General features: G+C 47.3%; 1 protein-coding gene across 2 annotated transcripts in view; it reads right to left on the bottom strand.

Moving 5' to 3' along the window:
• Positions 1 to 21,733, bottom strand: part of LOC126037884 (mitogen-activated protein kinase kinase kinase 3-like) — an 83,811-nt gene that overhangs the window by 4,022 nt on the left and 58,056 nt on the right. The window contains exons 7-16 of one of the 2 annotated variants that reach the window (XM_049798787.1): positions 21,580 to 21,691; positions 13,786 to 13,919; positions 10,946 to 11,019; positions 8,849 to 8,916; positions 6,809 to 6,901; positions 5,595 to 5,789; positions 4,583 to 4,731; positions 3,849 to 3,980; positions 1,041 to 1,170; positions 246 to 423 (exon numbers count right to left, since the gene is read on the bottom strand). In XM_049798787.1, coding sequence (XP_049654744.1) covers positions 246 to 423; positions 1,041 to 1,170; positions 3,849 to 3,980; positions 4,583 to 4,731; positions 5,595 to 5,789; positions 6,809 to 6,901; positions 8,849 to 8,916; positions 10,946 to 11,019; positions 13,786 to 13,919; positions 21,580 to 21,691 — 1,265 coding nt within the window. The remainder of the gene's footprint in view (positions 1 to 245; positions 424 to 1,040; positions 1,171 to 3,848; positions 3,981 to 4,582; positions 4,732 to 5,594; positions 5,790 to 6,808; positions 6,902 to 8,848; positions 8,917 to 10,945; positions 11,020 to 13,785; positions 13,920 to 21,579; positions 21,692 to 21,733) is intronic. The other variant, XM_049798788.1, reaches the window with a different exon arrangement.

Below are 21,733 nucleotides of genomic sequence, written 5' to 3'. Positions count from 1 at the left end.
GACCGTCACACATGATAAGAGCTTCCCCAAAAGCAAGCTGTGATTCTCAGTGCTCCTGTTTTGGGCCCTTCAGCTACAACACACTCCCCTCTGGATATCTGCATAGTTGATCCTAATAGTTAGCTCCTACTTCCATCCTTTGCACTGCTCCGTCTTCCAACTACTAGCTGTTGCTCCCATTACAACTTCCCAATGGGATTGTTCAGTTTAAGCGGCAGTGGTGGGGTTTCTACTGTATTCCTTACCACACATCAGCTTTCCTTCCGTAGCCCTCTCCACTGATAACTTCTGGGCTCATCCAGTACGGTGTTCCAGTGACAGATTTAATCCCAGTCCCAGACATGCAGATGGTCTGGATGCGTTTGCTGGCCCCAAAATCTCCAAGTTTCACATTTCCAGCAGAATCTCTCAAAATATTGGCACCTGGGGTGAAAAGCAAAACCAAAAACCCCAAGAGATGAAGCAGTAACCTGAATCGAAGTGGCTACATACAGTAAGGAGAGCAGGAAGGGCACGGGCAAAGAGTCGGACATGAGGGAGCCCAAAGGGCCTTGTGGGGGCTGGACTCAGCATTATGTAAAACCCTTTTCTCCTAAGGCAGCTGCTCTCCCTACGGGTTGACTCCCACCCGCATCTCCTCACTCAGCAGGTTTTCCAAAAGTGAGCAGTGAATGGGAGATGACAGATCATCCTCCCCACCCACAGACAGCAGAACAGAGCCTCAGATCTCTCTGAATGCCGGGGTCTCTCAGTTCTTGGGTATGTTACAACCAGGTTTTTAGATGTGTAAGGGCAGTTAACAATAATCCCTTCCAAGAGTACTTAATCTGGGCTTCCCAAGCGGAAAAACAGCACAAGATTTTGGTTTCAGCTGCTTGTTCAAGATTCTCATGGTTCAAGCTGGTGAAGACCAGGGATAAAAATACTTTAAATACCAGATCCCAGCACTATGTTTTGCACAAGAATTTATATTGGGATGGGAGGAGGTTGGGTTGAACAAATGCAAGCAAGCAAGAAGCTTCTCTGTATTATCTATTCACCTTTAATGTCCCTGTGGACAATCATATTGCTGTGTAAGTAGAAGACTCCCTGCAGGATCTGCCTGGTGTACTTCCGTGTGACGTTCTCTGTCAGAGCACCGTAAGCTTTTAGCTGGTCCTTTATTGAGCCCTGTTGCAAAGAAACAACACGCACCAACCGTAAGGACCAGCAGAACCATCGTGTCACAGTGACTTTTTAAACTTTCCTGACCACTTTACCTTCCAGCTCAAAAATCTCCACTCTGCTGTAGAAACAGCAAGATAAAAATCCACTAAGTGCTGAATGGAGCAAAGACGTCCTCAGTGTCCCAGATCCCCATGGAGAAAAAGGTATGGTCTCTGGTGCGTATAGGTGCCATGTTCTGCCAACATTACAGATCTTTTTCCCCCTCTAGTGGCTGGATGTCACGACTAGCTCATGGAGAGGGACTAAACTGATGAGGAGTTTACAACTCAAGTGAGAGGATCAACTCTACTAGTTCTTCAGGGCCAAGCTGATGAGTCAGTCTTCATCGAAGCTTCCTCCCACAACTTCTCACAGCAAGGAGCACCCACTGCCATGAGGCAGACTCTTGAGGGACGTGTTCAGCCCCACATGGGACTGCTTCAACAAGACGACCCAGGCTAGACAATTTGCAAGTACCTGAATTTCTGACCCAGGCATGCAGGCTCCCACTGATTTGATTTTATTGATCGAAGGGGAAAGGAAGCAGGGGTGCAGACATCTATCATCTGCAAGAGGTTGACCCCCTTGGTTTTAGCTATATTTTCTGTCCACTTGGAAATGGATGCCCCTCACTGTGCCAAAGCTGGGTTTTAGCACGGATGAACCAAAGGCAGATTTGGGGTTCAGAGAGGTCGCACCCAGCTTTACCTCCAGTATTCAGATTAGCTGGAAAGCAGGAGGGGAAACTCATCCTGTTTCTGCCAGTCCTGCAGCTCTGGGGCTGATCCAAGATTGCCATAGTCGTCCTGTTCTGGAAACAGCGGGCTGTTCTGCTCCAAGTCACTCACTCAAATTGTGTCAGCTTTTCCACATCCACCCACCTCTGCTGTCGCTCTGCCCAGCTACTGCTTTGGCCTTCTTTTGAGGCTGGTGGTGGTCCTATGGATGGGCCTCTCCATTTCCTTTCACACTGCTGCTGAAGTAGCCTGAGATGCTCTGAAATTACCCCCTCATAGAACTTGTATGCAGGGTATGTTTCCTCACCCACAACCAAACCACCTTTCCTAACCTGGCCTCCCTCACCCTGATGGGGGGGGACATCAAACAAGGAGAAACAGGGTCTTCAAGGCCTGTGGTCAAATAAACCATTCTGTTTTCCAAGCATAAATTTAAAAAAATAGTTTACGGGCAGGGCAGCACAGAGAAGACAGAGTTAGCCTTTTAATGGGGGCAATCATAAGAATACCAGGCTAATGGCGCACCCAAGCTTGACCCTATGAAAATTTTGCCAAGTTGGCTGTGTTAAATCAGAAGCTTGGCCAGACCCAGCATTGCAGAGCTGCTGTCCTGCAAGGTTTGGGAACTCATTCACTTCCACTGGCCTTGGAAACAAAAGCCCTGAGCTGCTTTTGTGAAATAAGCCGTTGTTGCAGCACGGAAGTCAATCTGTATTTGGTCAGAGCTCTGGTTTATCATTTAAAAAAAACAAATATTCAACTTCCAGCCCTGCTGGACACTGCCTCAGTATCAAATGTTGGTTTCCTGACTGCTAACAAACATCGGCATGCTGCAGAATAAGCGGCAAGGAGACTGCTGAAACTCCTGGAGTTTACTCCTCTGGGTCCATGCCTCCTGGTAAGGCCTGAAAGTGAGATGCCTGCCTACAGGGAGAGAGGGAGGACAGGGCTTGGAAGGGACTCAAATGCATGGAAGTCCACCTGATTACTCATGTGCAAGATGCATTAGGAGAGCTTCTAGCACGTTTACTAATAACCAAAATTATTTGCGACCAGATGACTTAATAGTCCCTTCTGACCTTACAAATTCTGTATGAACAAGGGTTTATTCTCCCACACTCTGGGGAATGAATCCAACTGGACAGGCAGGATTTAGGAGAACAGATCCTCTGGCAATGTAAATAGAGTTATGCTAGTTTATACCAACCAATGACTTCGTCTAGATAGCTCATGTAATTCACATGCTTGCAAACAGAGAAAGAGATGTTCAGCTAATCTGCCTACATTCTCCAGCCCCTTCTTAGACTCTCTCAAAGCTTTCTGACCTTCTTTTTCCCCAAGGCTATCTCATCCTACATCAGCAAAGTCACAAACTGAAGCCACTCCTGCACAAGAGGATAATGCTACCAAGAAAGAGTTCTGTCCTGAACAAGAGAAGACTTACAAGTGAGTAACACTGTTTTTAATATACACGTGCTGAAAGCCACAAATAATTGGTGACAGCTGTGGGTGGACAGTTGTACTATTAGCTTTTCCTGCAGGGATTTGCAATAAATACTTAAGGATGGGCTCAGGCCACAGTGTTTGGAGCCAGATCTGGATCATGTCCCACATTCACCAAGTTCAGATTCCAGACTGTGAACACACCCTGCTCCAAGATTCAAACCTAAAACCTGCCTTCAAGGCTTTTGATTTTACCCTGTGCATGTTCAGGGGCTTCACCATGACATCTGACTCATAACCTAAGCTTTCCCAAACCTTAGGGATGCATCCACTGTTTTGGTTTGGCTCATAGAACAGCTCAGCTGAACAGTTTAACTCCAGATCCAAATTTCACCAAACTCCAGGGCAGTCTAAATCTGTTCTCTGTCACTCAGGACAATCTTTAGCAGGAACTGCACTTACCCCTGGCATGTATTCAACAAAGATAGACAGTTTCTTCTCCTCAGGATCCCGCAAGCACCCGTAGTACTGCACTATCCTGTCATGACGGAGAGTCTTCAACAGCTGAATCTCACATTCTAAGGCATTCACCTCCTGCAACAGAACAGACATGCTTTGTGATGAAAGGGAATGGTTACTTTGGGAATATTATCCAAATATTGCTCAATGCTGAGCACTCTTTTCATAGCACCTGTGAATCTGTCCACTAGGACACCATCCACATAAGGCTGAGAAACGAGAAGCGCTGCCCTAAGAAAAAGGTAAGGAGAAAGACAGATAGGATATACACAAGGGCTTGGCTTTGAGACAGGTTTACTTATTATTACTTGTGCTCAAGAAGTTTTTCTGGAAAGATGTGAATGAAGACACCAGCAAAGGTAATGCAGCATCCAGAGTGGGAAGAAGGTGAAGGGAGCAAGGCCAAAACTAAGGAAGAGCAGACAGACCTGCAAGCAATGATACTTGAGACAGAGTGGGACGACACGACCAAGGAACTAGGAGATAGAGAAGTCACCAGAGCATGCTGACTGGTGTCACATGCCATTCAGGACCACTCCAAAGAGGGAAAACAACACATAGTGTCTCCAGACACTGCCTTCCATCAGGGAGACGGACCCCTCTGCCACCTCTACCCTCAGCCTCCAGCCCACAATTGCCCAACGTGCTGCAGAACGCAGTCCTGCCCTCGTACTCACTTTACTTGTCTCTTGACTGTCAGGGTCGAAAGGCACCTGCTTCACTGACAGCTCCCGGCCAGTGTCAGCATCGTAGCAGAGATAAACTTCCCCAAAAGCTCCTCTTCCAAGCAGCTTCCCCAGCCTCCAGTTCACAGGTGCCTGCAGAGCTACAGAAGAGAGGAGAGGGTTGAGAGAAGAGCACAGCAGGAAGGCTTCAGTATCAGGGTCCATCTGAGCCTACAGAATGCTGATCAGGCTCATAATGAGCTCACCAGGGCAGCAGTGAGCCACTCTCTCCCCAGGGGCACCATAACAAACCAGTCTTAACTGCACTAGTGCTACTGGTGTGTGTGGGGGATGTCTCCCAGTCTGCATTAGTATAAAGCAGAAACAAGTCCCAGAAAAGTTACATTTCTTTAAGAGTCCTTCCTCCAAAAACTGCTTTCTTAGCCAATGTCGGACTTTCTGTCCTCTGCTGTAGGAGTGGTTAGGATACTGCATGGCAGAGCAGCAACCCAGGCAGGGACCAGTAAAGAGTTTTATCTCACTGGTCATTCCTAGGTTGTTATCCATTACCAAACAGGCCCATAATGCACCAAATTCTATAGCATGGGCAGTCTTGCAATAGCAGAGCAGCCTGCAACACCACCTTTGGGTGCCGGGATGATAGCAATGTCAGCCAAGGAACAGAGCTTCTGTATGCATTCGCTCCCACATCCCAAGTCTCCTGGAAGCTTCTGCTGCACAAGCACACCGACAGTCCGACACACTCAGAAAGTGAGGAACACCAGCTGACCCTACACACGATCTCAGCTCAAGGCCAAGGTAAGATACAGTGTGTTGTATTAAATCTTCCTCATTGAGACATAAGTAAGTGCAGTGAGCCTCATGTTGGGGGTGGAACCAAAGTGCATTCACATATGGTTAGCTTAGCTGACACCCAGTAACTCAGCAGGTCATGGTAACACAAATTTCTGTCAAGACCTGGATGTACTGAGACCTCAGACACTAGTGGCTTTGATTCACTTACAGTTCCTAGCTTTTGTAGGGGAGGTGCTGAAGACCTGCAGACCTTTTTCACAATTGTTCCACCATTTGGGCCTGTACTCGTCGTACTGCAAGGTGCTGAGCTTGCTGTCCCCATTAAAGCTCTTAGTTCGGCTAGAAGGGACCAGCTGAAACAGATTCTCCTGTGGGAAGTAACTCCTGGGGAAAGTCCTCCGGCCTGCAGGAGAAAAGGGGAAGAGTTATAGCAAGAATGCACACACCAGCTTGGATCTATCTACCTATCACCACCTTCTTACATTGGTTCCCAGATCCGGTGATGCACCTCTTCAAATTAAACAAAATAACTTTAATGAAACTGAAGCAAAGCCCTGGGAACATTTTTAATTCAATTTAAGAGTTGTTAACAGCAGGCATTACATCTAATGCAGATGTTTCCAGTGGGTACGCAACAGTTTAATTACATTAGGGGTTTTGTTGGTTGTTAATCACAAATAAACTCTGACCAGGCAGGGATTTAGTCTGCAAATTATCCCTGCCATCCCCTAAGTCCACAATACAAATGACCACACAAGCAGTGCCAGATCTCGTGATAACTGCTTTCACAAGGGTGGTATCAGTGAGAGATGAAGTTCAGTCTGGAAGGCTCAATATGCTGTCTGCGTGTCCTCAGTATTTTTTTTCCAAGGGAATTTGATTCTTATTCAGTTTTGCCTCCCACCACTTGCAGTCTCATACAATGAAAGAAAGAGGAACAAGAAGGTGATGGAGTGGTCCCCGAAGCTCAGAGCTTACCAGCTTAAAACAGAGATGTGAACAGATACTGCTACCCTGAAATTGCTAAGGGATTTCCTACAGCTCTGTGAGAAACCTGCTGTAAAGGTCACAAACAAGCATCCTCAAAAGCAAGCAATTTAGGGGAACAGAAAGGCTGACATTGCCAGGGATGAGAAATGCCAGTCATCCATCTGGTGAAGTTAAAACAGGTGTAAGCAGAGGAGATGCTGAGCACTGACTTTCATACATGCTGTAGATGCTCAGCACTTCCCAAACCCAGACCCACAAGGTCTTACAGAGGATGCTCTTCAGAATACACAAGTGAATCACAAATTACTTGGTGGTTCTCCCTTTATTAGAAACCTCTCCTTCCCCAGTCTCTCCAGTCCTAGGCATTGTCACAACCATCGAGATCTTGGATTGAGCACCTCCCTCCCCCGTTACCCTCCATCATTTTCTTACCATCACTGTAGTCCTTGCGACTTTGGGAGAGGTGGTACTGCCTTGGGAAGGTCCCACCTTTACCAAACCTCTCGCAGAATGGGATGTCGAAATCTGACAGGAGGGAAGAAGACACGTGTTTCTGAGATCAGCTCAGTATCAAATGCCCAGAGCAGTTCTTATGGGAAAGCATTCTGGTCTTCATGCTGAATTACAGGCAAGAACAAAGTGACAAGCTGTTCATTTACATGACCATGTATTTCCCAAGGCTCACTCCGAAATCTGTCTACAGTGACATACTCCTTAGTGGAAAATAAGGGCTAGACTCACTGGTCTTGGTGCCCCTAAATCAAAGAGGTTTAACTGCTTACTTTATGGACCCTGGCCTACACTGTTCAAATACAAGGCAGGGGATTAACATAGACTACACCTGGTTTCCAAGACAGAGCACTAAACATCCTAGTTGTACATGGAAAATGCAAAAATTAGTGTGGAAACAGAACTGCCAGGCAGGGTCAGGGCCCAGACCCATTTACTCCAAAACCTCTGCTCTCATATCAGCTATTTCCAGGGAAATGCAAAAATCCAGCACTTGGCTAACACCGGACAATCTCTCCCCTCTCTCGTTTCAGATGCAACTCCTGACCTCTGAAAGACAGAGACCAATTTATACCCCAGAGCTCCAAACTTTTATATTTACTTTGATTAAATGCTAGAAAGAGAGTTAGAATACACAGAAGGGATTAAATACCATCAGAGTTTAGATTAGACATGAGATTATGAGAGATGGAGGTACACATGAGATAAGGACTTTTTTTTAATAAAAAAATGCTGCACAGAAAGCCATTGCTGGTAGCACCGAATAATTTGAGATTAAAATATCTGTCACTTCCCCCCCATCTTTCACCTCCTGTTTTTCCTCCATCCAACTCTAATGACACAGTCCATTCTGATTGTTTGTTTGTCTTAGCCTGGGGCCAGGAGCCGCTCCTTGGAGACCGTTCCTGGCCTCTGCTGCACTTCAGCATGATTTCCCCATTACAGCCGCGCGCAAGAGGAGCGCATAATGGCTGAAATACGGTCAGCAAGAAAAGCAACAAGGACAGGTCAAAAGGTTCTCGGCAAGCCACGTGTGAGCAACGATGCAGAGTGGTGTCTCAAAGCAAAATGCCTCCCCTACCTCTAGGGATGTATTAAAACCTTCAGTGACGTGGAGTGACTGCAGCTTCATGTCTACAGTTCAATCTAGAAATCCTGCCTCAGGCCAGAAATGAGTTATCATGCCACAGGCTGACTCCTATTTGCTCATTTTTAATAGTGAAAGTCATTACAATATTACAGAGTTTCCATGATTTAACCAGCTGGATGTTTTTAAGTGATTAAGCAGTAACCCAAGATCCTTGCAAGTTACTAAAACACTTTCTCTAACAGCATTTGCAGTATTACAGGCAATTATTAACGCAAGTGGAAGAGGTATAACTCCCTAGAGAGTTTGAGACTTGGGTTTTGCTATGTAGGAAGTCAGGATTCAGAAAGTGCAGCTCACGGGTACTAACAGAGACAAAAGGTGATCCCACAAAGCTGTTTCCAGCTTGGCAGAACCTTGCAGTTGTCTCCAAATACAAAAGCAAGGCCCCCTCAGCAATTTCTTTCAACACAGAACTCAACTCTGATCTTTCAAACAGCTTTACTTGCTTGCATCCATTTACTTCAGGGCTCTTGCTACCCAGTTTGGACTGTTGTTGCTGTAAATTGATTCCCAAACCAGGCCCAAAGGTTCTTCAGTGCTACCACTATTACTACAGAGCCCAGAAGGGTTAATGATGACAAGATCAGCTCTGCCTGTTTCATGCTCTGGGTCTTTTGATTTTAGGAAACATTCATGTTTGATCATTGCAGGGTCATTTTTGAAGTGTAAACTAAGAAATGGAGCTGGTTTGCTTGATTGATTGTTTTTAATTACCTTTCATGCCGTACCATCCCTCTAATAGCCTTTATCCAGTCTCTTTACTACATGCTTTTCATACTTTTAAGCAACTACAAACCTCCAAGAGTGCTTACCCATGCAATCAAGACTGTCTTTCGGATGGGTCTTCCTTCCAGGAACAGGGGTTTGGGTAAAGGGAGGGCTGCAAAGAGATGAAGAAGAAAAAAAAAAGATACACTTTATTATATCAGAAAGGCTATGGAATGAATTAGGAAGTGATTACAAGCAGAAAGGACAGGCTACACCACAAGATGCACTGATCAGCCCAGTCTACCCAGCTGAGCTCCCACCCTCAACCTGCACAAGAATGAAGATTGTTTTTTTGCTGGATCACAGCTTGTTCCTGTGGCAAACAAAAGGGATGTTGCAAAAAATACAGTCACCGGGCTGAAAAGAAACAGCCAAAGACCATAGCACCTATGCACAAGATGGCACGAAAAGAGGGCTGCAGATGTCTCTTCCCTCCAGATCAAGCTTTCAACTGTGCAACTCTGCTTTCTATGAACATTGCTGAGTTGCTGCAGATGTACACACTGGAGTCCTTTCATGCAGGTGTCCCCTTCTCTGCAACATCATCCCCCACCTTCCCCATGCAGAAAGGTCTGTACCACAACTGGACACACGCACCTTCACAGAAGACCAGGAGGGAGAGTGCAGGACTGGTGCTTCAAGGCTCAAGGTCTTTAAACTACATTGAGAGGATGGTAAAGCACTGCAAGGGGATCTCAGCAATCCTAATTTCACCCCAGCCTCTGTAAAGGCCAACAGGGTGATCTGCACAGGTTGCTTTTCCACTCTCCCTTTTAACAAAATGGCCACAGTAGTAGAAATCTGCTTTGTAAAGTACTCTGAAATCTACTCACTTGAAAGCTGATCACAGCAGGTTTGCTACAGCAAAGACAAATTTGTTGTGTTATTTGTTAGCATCAGACTTGTCACAATGCCTGGTGACTAGCTGTGCACTCTTGAGGCTAATGCCATCTCAAGCAATTGGCTGCAAGGGCTCAGCTACATCTTTGCAGGAATAGTCATACTTACTCCTCTTTCTGCCTTTGAAGAACACAGCCCTCCTCGTGCCTTTTCCAGCTCCTAAACCCCACGACTGACAACAGCTGCCTGCTTCTTTGTATGTGAAATCAATCCATACTACCCTCTCGCAACCATGCCTAACTCTCTTCTCGCAGTTCACAATCAAGTGTTACAACCACACCATGCTCCTTCTGTTCTTCCTAGCAAAGTCTATGCAAAAGCAAAGCTGGGGCATAGAGCCTGGGAGCACAAGGAATGCAGCTTTGATACAGCAGCAACAATGAGCAAATACATCACAGGAAATTATTAAAAGCCACAAAAAGGAAATGGACCTCGATGCTGAGACGGATCCAAAGCACACAGAACTGCAAACCCAAAGCACGCTACACAATCAAATCAACGCAACGCAGACCTGCTGGAACACAGCCTCGATGCTGTACGGCAAACACAACGGGGGGAAAAAAAAAAAAAAAAAAAAAAAAAAAAAATCTTTGATGCAGATGGAAAAAAAGATATACTGCTTCCCAAAAGGACACTGTGTCTTATACACAGCCTACTGTGCACAGCAGCAGACATACAGTTGCTGTGCACGTGTGAGCTTGGACCAACCAGCCGCACCAACTATTGAATTGCAGCCTGTGTTAGTACAACGTGTCCTAGTTGCTTCCTGCTGAGAAGCTAAACTTAGTTGTTGCTCGTCTGGTGTCCTCAGCACCTTGACTGACACGCCTGTGGCTGCTGGCAGTGTACAGGGGCTGCCGAACTTACAAATGGTCAATGGAGAGCAGACAGCATGCCTAGGGAGGACGTGGCACATAGAGGCTAACAGAGTATTGACCTGATGACTGCAGAAAGCCAGGGGAAAGGGATCTGATCGAAGCAGAAAACTGGGGCACACAAAGCCAGGCTGTCCGCAGATCCCCAGCTACTTTGTCCAGCTCAGATTACTGCAATTCAAATCATACCATCACACAGATGTCTGTGCTAGGATCTGGTTTTTAGCATTCAGGAGAAATTTGTTTTTGTCAGGTGCATCCTCATCCCAACAGGAACCTCAGGGGATGCCACTAATCCCAATCCTCTCCTGCTATGGAGCGGAGGCTGCATTTCAGCTTCTGAACTTGGTGATGTGCACAACTCACCTGTCCACAGATCTGTCCAGCGACTGGCAGCTCCCAGACAGTGACTCATCGGGGCTGATGAAAGCTTCAAGCATCTGACAGTGAAAGAAAAGGGAAAACAATGAAACCATGCACCGTAGCTCTTCAAGCTCCAGTACTAGCAGACCTCTGCAGGGTCAACAAGGCTCTACTGAAGATGGCTCGTTTACACCAGCTGATGCCAGCTCCAGTAGAGATGAGATCCAATCTAACAAAAGTTTTGTTCCCCATGGAAACCCATTTATGGTGCCCTCTTTGGATTATTGTTCTTTCCAACTGCTATTTACTAGTAGGGAAGCCAAGGCAAAGGTAATTAGCACCCTGATGTTGAAACCATGCTGAGAAGTCAATGAGATTCAAAGTGCTCAAGTATTTGTTTAAAAAAAAAAAAAGTAATTAAAAAAAAAATCAGGGCACAAGTGATGTGCCCAAGGCCAAGCAGCTATTGTGCGCCACAGCCAGGATCACAGCCCTGGACTCCTGACTTCCCCAAGGTGTCCTGGCACACAAGACCAGCCTTCCTCTCCGGTGATAAGTGAAGCATCACCAGGGCTTTTGGCTGGAGGAACTGGCTTGGCTCTCACCAGCTCAGTGAGTCAAAAGCTGAAGTTGTGTTGCTTCCTGGATGAGACATTGTACTGGACGGGGTTATTTATAGCTGGTTAGTAACAATAGAGGTTTTGTATTGAGTAGCAAACCTAGGGGCTATGTGCACTTCTACGCGGAGCAGTGCTTGCTCAGGGCCACGCTATGCTGCGGTCAGTACGACGTTTCCTCCTGGCTGCAGACCCGTTGTGGACACTCGATAACCCCTACTCCAAAGCCAGCCCCAAGCCTAGCGCGTTCCCAGGAAAGCTGAGCAACGAGGGTTAAACACCACGTGGAGTCACCCCTTGCTGGCTCCTGGACCCACATCGCTGCTCCTTCCTCCTGTACAGGAACAGCCTCCCTTTCCATGCACTGTTCCTGCGTTCAACCTCCTCAACTGGTTGTCATAACAGCTCGCATTGTTTTGGCAGGACAGTCCCAATTGGAAGTGTGATTTTTCTCTGCTTCCCAGTTTTTACCCCAAAGCCTTATCCTTCAAAATGCACTAGCCAAAGAGGAGGAAGACCCCTGCTAAACCCCACTCCCCACCTCTGTCAGCCATGCCAGGTCTCCCTCAGCAGTTAAAATAATGCTGAAACAGACTCATTTCTCAAAAGCATAAAATTGGGAATCTGAGCAGGCTCCATACTCAACCTCTGTTCATCTGCCAAGCTGGTGTCAAGGCAAAGACCGCAGTTACATCACAGGCTTGCACAGGGGCATCCCCCAAAAGGCAGCAAGCACCAGCTTGTAAGTGGTTTTCACCAGGCACACGAATATTCTGAGGGCAAAGCCCATACAGGGAAAAGCATGGCAGCTCAATGAGAAGAGATAAAAGAGAAAAAAAACCAAACCATCCCCAAATCCCCTTTTTCCTGCATTTAATTTGCCAGAGAAGGGCAGCAGGCCACCCACAGAGTGATGCTGGGGAAAAGCAAGGAGAGCATCTGGGAACCTTCATCGGGAGCAGGCTCAGGGCTCAGCTAACGCTAACGGAGCTCCATTAGAAGCCAGTGGAGCTGTGCTGATTTACACCCAGGAGGGTTCATGGGGACCCTCCCCCTGCACACAGACACACTTTGTCTTAATCCTACCAAACGTGTTTGGAAGGCATGTGAAAACAATAGAAAGCCAACTTTTGGCTGCACGGAGCACAAAATACATCTGCACTCTGATGCTGCCAAGACTCACCCGGAGTGACTTCTTATTTTATTAATGGCTGTATAATAAACTGTTGAAAACACAACTTTGCCATGGAAACACTGGCACAGCCTGCACACAAAAGGGAAACCAGTGGGTGCTACTTGAGTGTAGGAAATTCATGTCTCCCCAGGCAGAACCCTTGGGGGCCGTCATAGCAGCCTCCTGGAGAGAGCTTAGTGCCTTCCAGATGTCCCTCCGTGGCCTTCCTGCATGGCCAACCCTCCTGCAAACTGTGGTCCTAGTCCTGCCCTTCCAGGAGCTTTGCAAGAATGAATTTTGTGCCCAGACAGCCCAGCTGACTTCTCAGGACCTATACTAAGCTCTTTGGAGCTATAGGTTGAACAGAGATGCAAACAGAGAGGGAGATGTAAGCTGCTCCCCCTCTGGTCCCTTGACACTGCAGAGTTTCCCCATCGTGGGTACCAGATTGACAGGAGGAAGAGGTACTGCTCACCACAGTGCTGAAGAACTAGCTGCTCTTTTATTACTGAGAGATTGGAATATCCAAACTCCTTATTAAGAGAGGAAAAAAATATATATATGGGGGAGGGACAGAGAGACAAAACCGCAGAAGGAGGCTGTGGGCAGGGCCAAGAACTGTAACTGGAGCTCAGGCAGAAACAGCACACGGGAAGAAGCAAGAGCTGCTGACATCCCCAGGCTGTTGCAATCGCAGGCAATCGGTTGCTTGGCACAATCCCTCGTGGTCCCCAGGATCCTGGAAGGCTGCGGCCACGAGGGCCCGACAGCTGGCGTGCATGCGTGTCCCAGATCTGTGCTAATCCAGAGCTACCTGAGGGTGCCTGAGCATGTTCCTATCACTACTGCAGCTGGCTTTTAGGGTTCTTGGAAATCAGGCCTGCTGTTTCTTGAGCATGTCAAGCCCAGGGGCACCCATTCCTGGAAAAAGCTGGCCTGAGCCCCATGCACAGGGCCCGCTGGGAATTTAATGGTGGGAACGGCACTCACAGCGCAGCCTCCCTCGTGCCTAACACTGTGCTGGTTTAACCCACATGCCCTGGCCCACTTACATTCTGATCCATGGTCTCAGGGATGAACTCGCCTTCGCTGTTGATGCTGGTATAGGATCCTTGGCGAGCGATCTGCTGCTGCTCTTCAGGAACACTCCCTGGGGGTGGAGAACTCCGGCCAGTGTGCAGAGAGCCTAGGACATGGGAAAGGCACAGGTCAAGGTGAGGACTTGCCACATCCAAGTCCTTCCAGAGACAGTGTTCCAGTGATCACAGACCTCCTGGAGATGCTGCTGGGTTTGAACTTGTGTGGAAGGAAACGGAGGAGCTAGAGATGCGATACTGTTCACGGGCATCCTAAAAAGCTTTTACAATAGGGACAGTTTGTTACTGTGGGGCCACGCAACATCTAGCAGTCTCAGCCTTCAGCCTACCCTGGATCCTAAGAGCTGTGCACTGTATCCAGGTGCTCTGTCGATGCCAGAAAGAAAAGGGCTCCAGAGTTTTGTTGTGATACAATCAGTCAATCTCAAAGCAAAACACAAACTCCAAACCCACCTCCCCTCTTTGACCTCCAGGCGAAGGATCACATCACTGATCACATCACTGCCTTGTTCAGCAATCTGGGGAACAGCTCAGGTGAACTCAGTGCAACATCACTTTAACACTTCTTATATGGAAAACAATTTGAACTCAAATACCCCTCTTCTCTCCCCCTTCCTATGCAAAAGTAAAGAGGAAGAAAAACCAGCCCTCAAAGCTGAGAACCACTGGGAGGGGAACAATCTACGGGATCAGCTCGTCCCATGTCCTGCCAAGGGAGAGTTGCCTCCCCCGTCTGTAGCCCCAGAGGCTCCACACTTGCAGCTGGCAGAGCCTCCACACCAGGCAGAGCCACCTGGAAACCCCTAAGCTTGCACCTCAGCACAGACAGCAAGTCTTTCACAGGCTCCCCCTCAGGGCTCGTTTGCAGAAGGGGGTTTTCTATTCTGGAAGAGAATTCCACAGCTTCCTTACGTGGACGTCCCATTCCTTCCCTTTATTCACCCAAATCCACCCTAACTAATTCCTTGTGCCTTTTCAGGCTTTAGGGAGTGTTGCCCTCACTTGGCCCAGATGCACAGGCTTGGCTCTGCTTGTCTTTCTGCAGTCCCTCCCCTCCATCCCTGGGCTGTCATCACTTCAAGTCAAGGAATTGCTGACAGAGGTCCATGCTGTTCCATGCTGGAGCTTTAACCAGGCAGCATTGTGCAACGTGAGCCTTCACACAACAAACCAACTTGTTTTAAGCAGACTTCTAGAAAGCACCCATCCTTGAAGAGTTAGAAAGCACATGGAGATGCATTTCCTTACACTTTGTATCCATTTTTACAGCACTCTTGCCAACTCTTTGGCTCATTGCTACCATTTGGTAACAACATGCCCAGGCTAAGCACAGTATTGCAAGAGAAAGTACTGGGGCCTATCCCATCATGAATAGTCAACACTGATCAATCAGCACAACACTTCTGCCTCTTCTGCTGCTATCCTGCATCACAGTTACTGTGCCAGATTGATCTCAGGCATAAATCCATCAGCATGATCAACACTGCAAATCCAAGTCCCCACCTTTCACTTGAGCTGATACGCATCAGGAGCTCTAACGTTAACAGTGTCACACCAGCATTAAAGATCACTAAATCAGGCTTGCTGGATTTATACCAAATACATAGATATCTCTGTCCCATGGTACATCTTCCTACAGACTCCTTGCTCAGATTGTAAAAATAAGAGTCGTATGGCTTTGAGTTACTTTTTTTCTTCTTCCTATTTTCTCCTTCACAGATTTCCTGCAGGATAAGAACACAGTGAAAAAAGTCCAACTGAAGTAATGCCAAGATCAAGGGGAGAGAATCTCTCGAGTGCTGCGGCGCTCATAATGAACTGGCTTTCCACCAGCCCTAAAAACAAAACCAGTTGGGAAGTACAGCATCCTCTCTTTGAAGATAAATAAACAAACGTTTAACCATTTAACAGTTCGGGCACCCTGGATAAATCACTGCATTATCATCCCCTCGTTTGCTTAGCAGACGTCAATCCAGAATGCAGCATAAAGGCATTTGGGTGGCTCTTGCTCCAAAAAGCTGCTAAAGGATTTGGCATGGTGTAACCGCTGTATATTAGCTCTGTTGAGCATTTCTGTTACTGCTATGATGAGGTGTGGGTCTGCTCGTGCAGTGCTGGGACCTCTTGCTGCAACAACCCACTCGTTGCCCAGAAAGTCTTTGACTTGGATTTTACAAAGAGCTGCATGTGCCCTGTTTGACTTTGAACCCAGGGAGTTAAATGAGATTTATCACAAGAGTAAAGACTTTGCATGATCTCACATCAAGCCTTTGCCTGTAACAACTGCTCCCAGTCATCAGGTCAGTTTTGTTTGACCTTCCAGAGTCACACTTCCTGCCAAAAACTGTAAAAGGGGATAAGACACTAGCCATTTCCCAGCAGGCAAGGAAGTAAAACAAAATGCTTAGGCTTTTGCACACCTGCAAACTGCTGGATTGAACCAGATCCCTCTCAGCCAGGCTGTTTGGGTAGAAGAACTGCTCAAAGTAATTTATGCAGCTTCACACCTCCAGGAGCACCGATTGCTGCTGCTTTGCAACCATGCATGCCCATCTGCCTGGGAGGAACATGAGGAGGTGTTGAGAGCAGAGTCCCAGAGCCCAAGGTTGATTCCCCCTGCTTCTAGCCCTATTGTGCCCCATTAACAAAACCTCAGGCAATCTCAGTGCTGCTGGTGGGGGGAATGGAAAATAGCAGTCAGGGAGAAAGAGCAACTGTGGTACTCAATGGCAGGCATAATTCATAGTGGGGACAACACAAGGCATATTGGATATATTAGATAATGCTGCTTTACCAACCCAGAGGCAGAGGAAGAAATGGACAGACAAGTGCAGATGTGCCTGTTTGACACATCACAGATGGTCTTTGCACTTGACCTAATACTCAAGAAACAGCAGCAGCACCAGGCAGAGAGAGGAGACCCTCATGGGACTGTCCTACTGGGGTCGACAGGATTACATGTCAGCTCCAGTCCTCAGACCCAGTGGGGATGGGGCAGGCTCTGAGGCACTTCTTTATAAGCCAAATACTAGCCGGATCTCAGCAGGTCTATTCAGGACTCCTGAACTCAGAGACACTCTGCAGATTGGCACCGGTTGAGCATCTGACCTCGGTTACCCTTTGAAGCAAGGTGCTGTGGGAAGGGATTCCTGCTCCATGTTACACACACTAATGTAAAGCTATATATTTGAGACTAGGGCACAGCATGTCCTGAGCAGGGTGAACCAGGCCAGCACGGAGACTTACAGTCACTGCTGGCATCTACTGGGGTCTTTCATGTTCCCTTCTGTTATTTTTATTTAAGAAGTGTCTTTCATGCAGTATGTGCAGAGTTTGTGGTGCTGCACGTACAGCCAGCTCCCCTGTGCCAGGGTTGGCCTCCCTCCACCTTCACATTCCCTGGCTTCACCCTTTCCCTGCCCTGGCAGGTCCTTCCCAAAACTTCATCCATCACCGATCAGCATCAAGCAGGGGTCCCGATGGAGGAGAGAAGCCCCTTAAAAGTCAGAGCCGGGGAGGGTTTGTTGGCAGCCGCCTACGCTCACAGCTGCAGCCACGGAGAGCCCAGCCCTGGGATGACGTCGCCACAGAGCTGAACGAGGGACATGACATCAAGATGTGCCGCTCCGCTGAGCCCTGGCAGAAACACAGGGCTCAGGATGCAGCAGCACAAGAAGAGGTGAACCTGCAGGAAATTTCTCACCCTGTGATTGTTGAGGGGAGGTGTGAGCAGATGGATCAAATATCCCTTGATATCTTCTTTTTCAGCGGGACCCCTACAAGTCTCCCTCCTCTCCATGCTGACCCTTTGAGGATGGATTCCTAGATCTTGCTTTAAGGCAAACATCAGGTTACTTCTATACTAATAAGCAGGACAGAGCCCATTTTCTAAGCCCTAAAGCAGCTGGCATGATGCACACAGCCAAATACTCCTCCTCTTCTCAAAATAGAGGGGGACGGTGTCTCATCCATCCCAACTCCTGCAACAGGTCCCTAGCCCATGCTACCCCAGGTTGTACCTGGGAACTGCTAGGACAGCAGTCAACAGTACAGGGTTGGCCAGGGAACGGGCTAAGCAGCCTCCTCAATGGCCAACCAGTGCTCGTGTCCTGGCCCTGTGAATTTAATGGCACAGATATCACCTCCAGGACTTTGTTTCTCAGAGTCATCTGGCGAGCCTGTGCACCAGCAAAGTCTTTGCGCCATCTCTCTCTGGAGATCTGCATTCAAATCTTTCCAGTGGGCTAGCAGGGGTTAGATGCTGCTGCACACGTGTCCAGGAACCCATGAAAACCGGGGCACCATCACTATGGTGGCAATTCTCCAAGGCAAATGTCCTGCTGTTCCCATGGCTAGTCCGTATTTGACAGGCTGGACTCAACCAGCGTTTGCTCCTGGTCTGGAGAGGGCTGGCAAGCACATGATGCCATGGCTCAGCAACCTGGTTTGCCACTGGGGGTGGCGAGGGGGGAAGCAAGCTTTTGGCAAATGTTTACACTGAAACAGTGATTCTGGAATGGGGCTCCTGAATAATGTGTGGATAATGTTCCGAAACATGTATTTCCTCCAAGTAAATAAAAACAACCCTCAGTTATCTGAAAATCCAGCACCCAAATAGATTTTAGCCAAAGTTTCCTGGCATTCAGCTGAACATTTGCAGATGCTGGACGCTAAGAAACTGGAACGTTTTCCACTACAGCCCCCCCTGCCAAAATAAAAGGCAGGGGGGATTTCCACTGAAAAAGTTGGGGGGGGGGAGGGGGGGGGGGGAGGGAGGGAGAAAATATTGACTTTGCATAAGGTTTTTCAGGGACATGGAGTCAAGACATTTTATGTCCAGCAGTAGCAAAAATAGCCAAATCTTCCCCAGAACATCTACCCCCCTTCCAATGTGCTTGTGCCAACAGCATGCAGTTTTATTATTTTTTGCTGCTGCTAACATGGCAGAGTCAGCAGAAAAACATGAGACATCCCAGAAACACTGAGAACATGACCCTGAACCACCTTTTTTATAAAGTCACTTTAAATCTCCTTTGAAATGTGGTTTCAAGAGAAAAGCTGAACTGAGTGAAGATCCTCTTTTGACAGCAACCATTTTAATGACAGCAAAAGCAAACACTGTGAAATACCTTGCAACTGCAAGCGAAGAATAGTTTCTCCCACAGAAATCCCAGCCTCTTAGGCTGCCTTTTGACTATCCACCCAATTCACTGAAATCCCTGGTTCATGGAACCACAACACAGGATCATCTCTGTCTATTGCCTGATGTTCAGTTTTATGCTGTTTGAAACACTGCTCTCCCTTTCAGCTCGCTGGAGTTTCTGCCCAGCTGCTAGATTACCCAGTTCTGACTCAGGAGGTCAAAAAAATGAATCTGCTGGATTGCAAACACCTCCTAAGCAGAGCTGCAGTACCTTCATACAGACACCAAATAACTCCACGTTACCATGCATAGACTTTGTTGCAACCTCTTTTCAAACTCAGAGCAAGACTGAGGGTCTGCATGGAGAAGGAAAAAAAAAAAAAAAAAAAAAAAAAAAGAAAAAAAAGGACAACTGTAGCATGGATTGGTTACTTTTGCTACCTAACTGTGTTAACAGCACCAAGGACCCTGGTTTTGGTGCATTAGCAATCAACATGCAGACCATCCTGAAGATCCCAACGTTAGCACACTACATCCTACATCTGGAGCTGCCCAGTCCTTCTCTTCTGTTACCTAGATTAAACCAGCACGTTACACCCCTTCCTCCACTCTGCTACTCAGGCATTCTCTCAAAATCCATCTGTACCTCAGGCTCTCACCCTTGCAGAGCTGATATATCTTCCTTTGTCTGCCTTGTCTTATCTACAGGGTGCTCTTCAAGGTAGTGACACCTCACAGTCAGTGGTGCAGTCCTGGTCAGGAACTGTCTTGATATTACAGCAGCTCCAAAACAGTAAGGAAAGGCCAAAGCATGGCATAAAAGTTAGTAGGAAAGTCTAACTTTGCAAGCACTGATCTCCCTAGCACAGCTACACATGGAATCAATTCTGCCCATCACGCTCAGTTCACACATCAGTGACAGCTCCCGGTGCCACAGCTCTTTGCTGGCTTACATTAACAGCTTAACAAGTGCCAAAAAAAGAGCAGCAGAGATGTTTTGCTCAAGCACAGTTTCTGCTGAGGCTCTGTGCCTTACCCTGTATTTGTGTGTGCATTTCATTCAGGCTCATCTAGTGACTCTGCCAGACTCTGGGCAAACTCTCAAGAGCCATGTGAGCTAGGAAAAAAAGCACAATAGAAAAAGACAACCCTAGTACATCCAAACACCAGGCCCAAAGAGAGCTCTTGTACATGTACCACCCACCCCTGGCTTCAGTAAGAGTTGGGCAGGGCTGCACAAGGGGTTATAATGGACCTATCCTAGAAGAACATTTCCTATATATCATTGTCTGAGATGCAACAAACCTCAGGATATGTTATCAAGGCAGCACAGCCTATGAGACAGAGAAAGGGCAAATCCTTGGAGAAAAATACTCTTTTGTTGCACAGGGAAAAGAGTTTGGAACTGTTTGCTGCCATATAAGTACAGAGGATCTTTGGAGGATGAAGTATATCTTCATGTATATTTGTATAGGAGGGCCCCACTTTATTTGAGGCCTCTGATGCTGTCATTTCTATAGTTGAGTAATTGTACGGAAACAATAGGGATCTGTGGAAATTACCCTGTGACCAGCACCCACAGACATGGCAGCGAACATCCACTGTATGACAAAATCGTTAGTCTTGCCTATAGGTTATAATACGCATAATTATACCCCTGCTATACAGTCCTATGGGTTGCTTTACCAGTTCTGCACAAGGCACCCTGCTCTCTACAAAATCCTACACGGTTCTTCACACAAAAGGTCCTACAGACAGTTTATCAAGAGTACTTGTCATTTCAAAAAGCTCAGAGTATTTTAGAAAGCAAGAAAAGCATAAACTCAAGCACAGAAAACCAAAGAAAAGACCACACAAGGCTACAAACTCCAGTCCCTCCAGGGCTGCAAGAAGACACTAGGCATTTGCCAGCCTGGCTTCAGAGGCTGCAGGTATCTACTCCCAGCACCTCTGAAGGAAAGGGATGCTCCCCTTCACCTGACATGTGACCACTGCAAAACACTGTGCACATCCATTCTCCTGAGAAACCACAAAAGCAGCTACCACAGACTTCATTTCACCAGCAAGAACAGATTGGTGGCACAGAGACACATATTTGGTCCTCATGTGGTAAAGCTTGTCCCAGCTCAGGAGCTAAGGAACCCAAGCCCGTTCAGCTACACTATTCTGCTAACTGGGAAAGGGGAAGAGACACCGAGAGAACAGCACATGGTTAAAGGAATAAATATGTCAAAGTCTCAAAAAGCCTTGGTTTTTTGTAGATCCTCATTCTTCACTTTGATACTGATTTCTTCAGTAGCATCGAATTCACTGGAGATTTTTATCAGTGCATTTCCTCCCTCAATTTAAACGTCAGATCCCCTGTTCTTCTTAGCTTTCATGCCCAGCGTGCCTCTGCTCAGCACAACCTCATCTGACCTGTGCAGTTTGCAAAGTCTCTTCCTTGGGCTGAGGATAAGCAGCAACTGCACTGAGTTACTGGTGGGAGACGTCAGGGTGGCCGCTCAGACGATAGCAACTACAGGGTTGTGACAGAAAAGAGAAAGGGGATGGTGGGCAGCTTGTAATAGCACAAAACGCCCCACAAAGCATTGCATTTCACTGACCTGTTGAATACTTCCGCGTCCTCTCAGCGTCTTTGTACAGGGATCCCATGATATCACCCATGGATCTGGAGATCCTCATTTCGTGCTGTTTACTGTTGTTTGGCTGGAGTAGCTGGTAATCAGACAAAGGGAATGATCAGACTCAGCCAGAGCC

Source organism: Accipiter gentilis, chromosome 4 (genome assembly GCF_929443795.1).
Source record: "Accipiter gentilis chromosome 4, bAccGen1.1, whole genome shotgun sequence".
Taxonomy (NCBI): Eukaryota; Metazoa; Chordata; class Aves; order Accipitriformes; family Accipitridae; genus Astur; species Astur gentilis.
The sequence above is the reverse complement of the archived record's forward strand: the minus strand, read 5'-3'. Positions and strand labels throughout refer to the sequence as shown.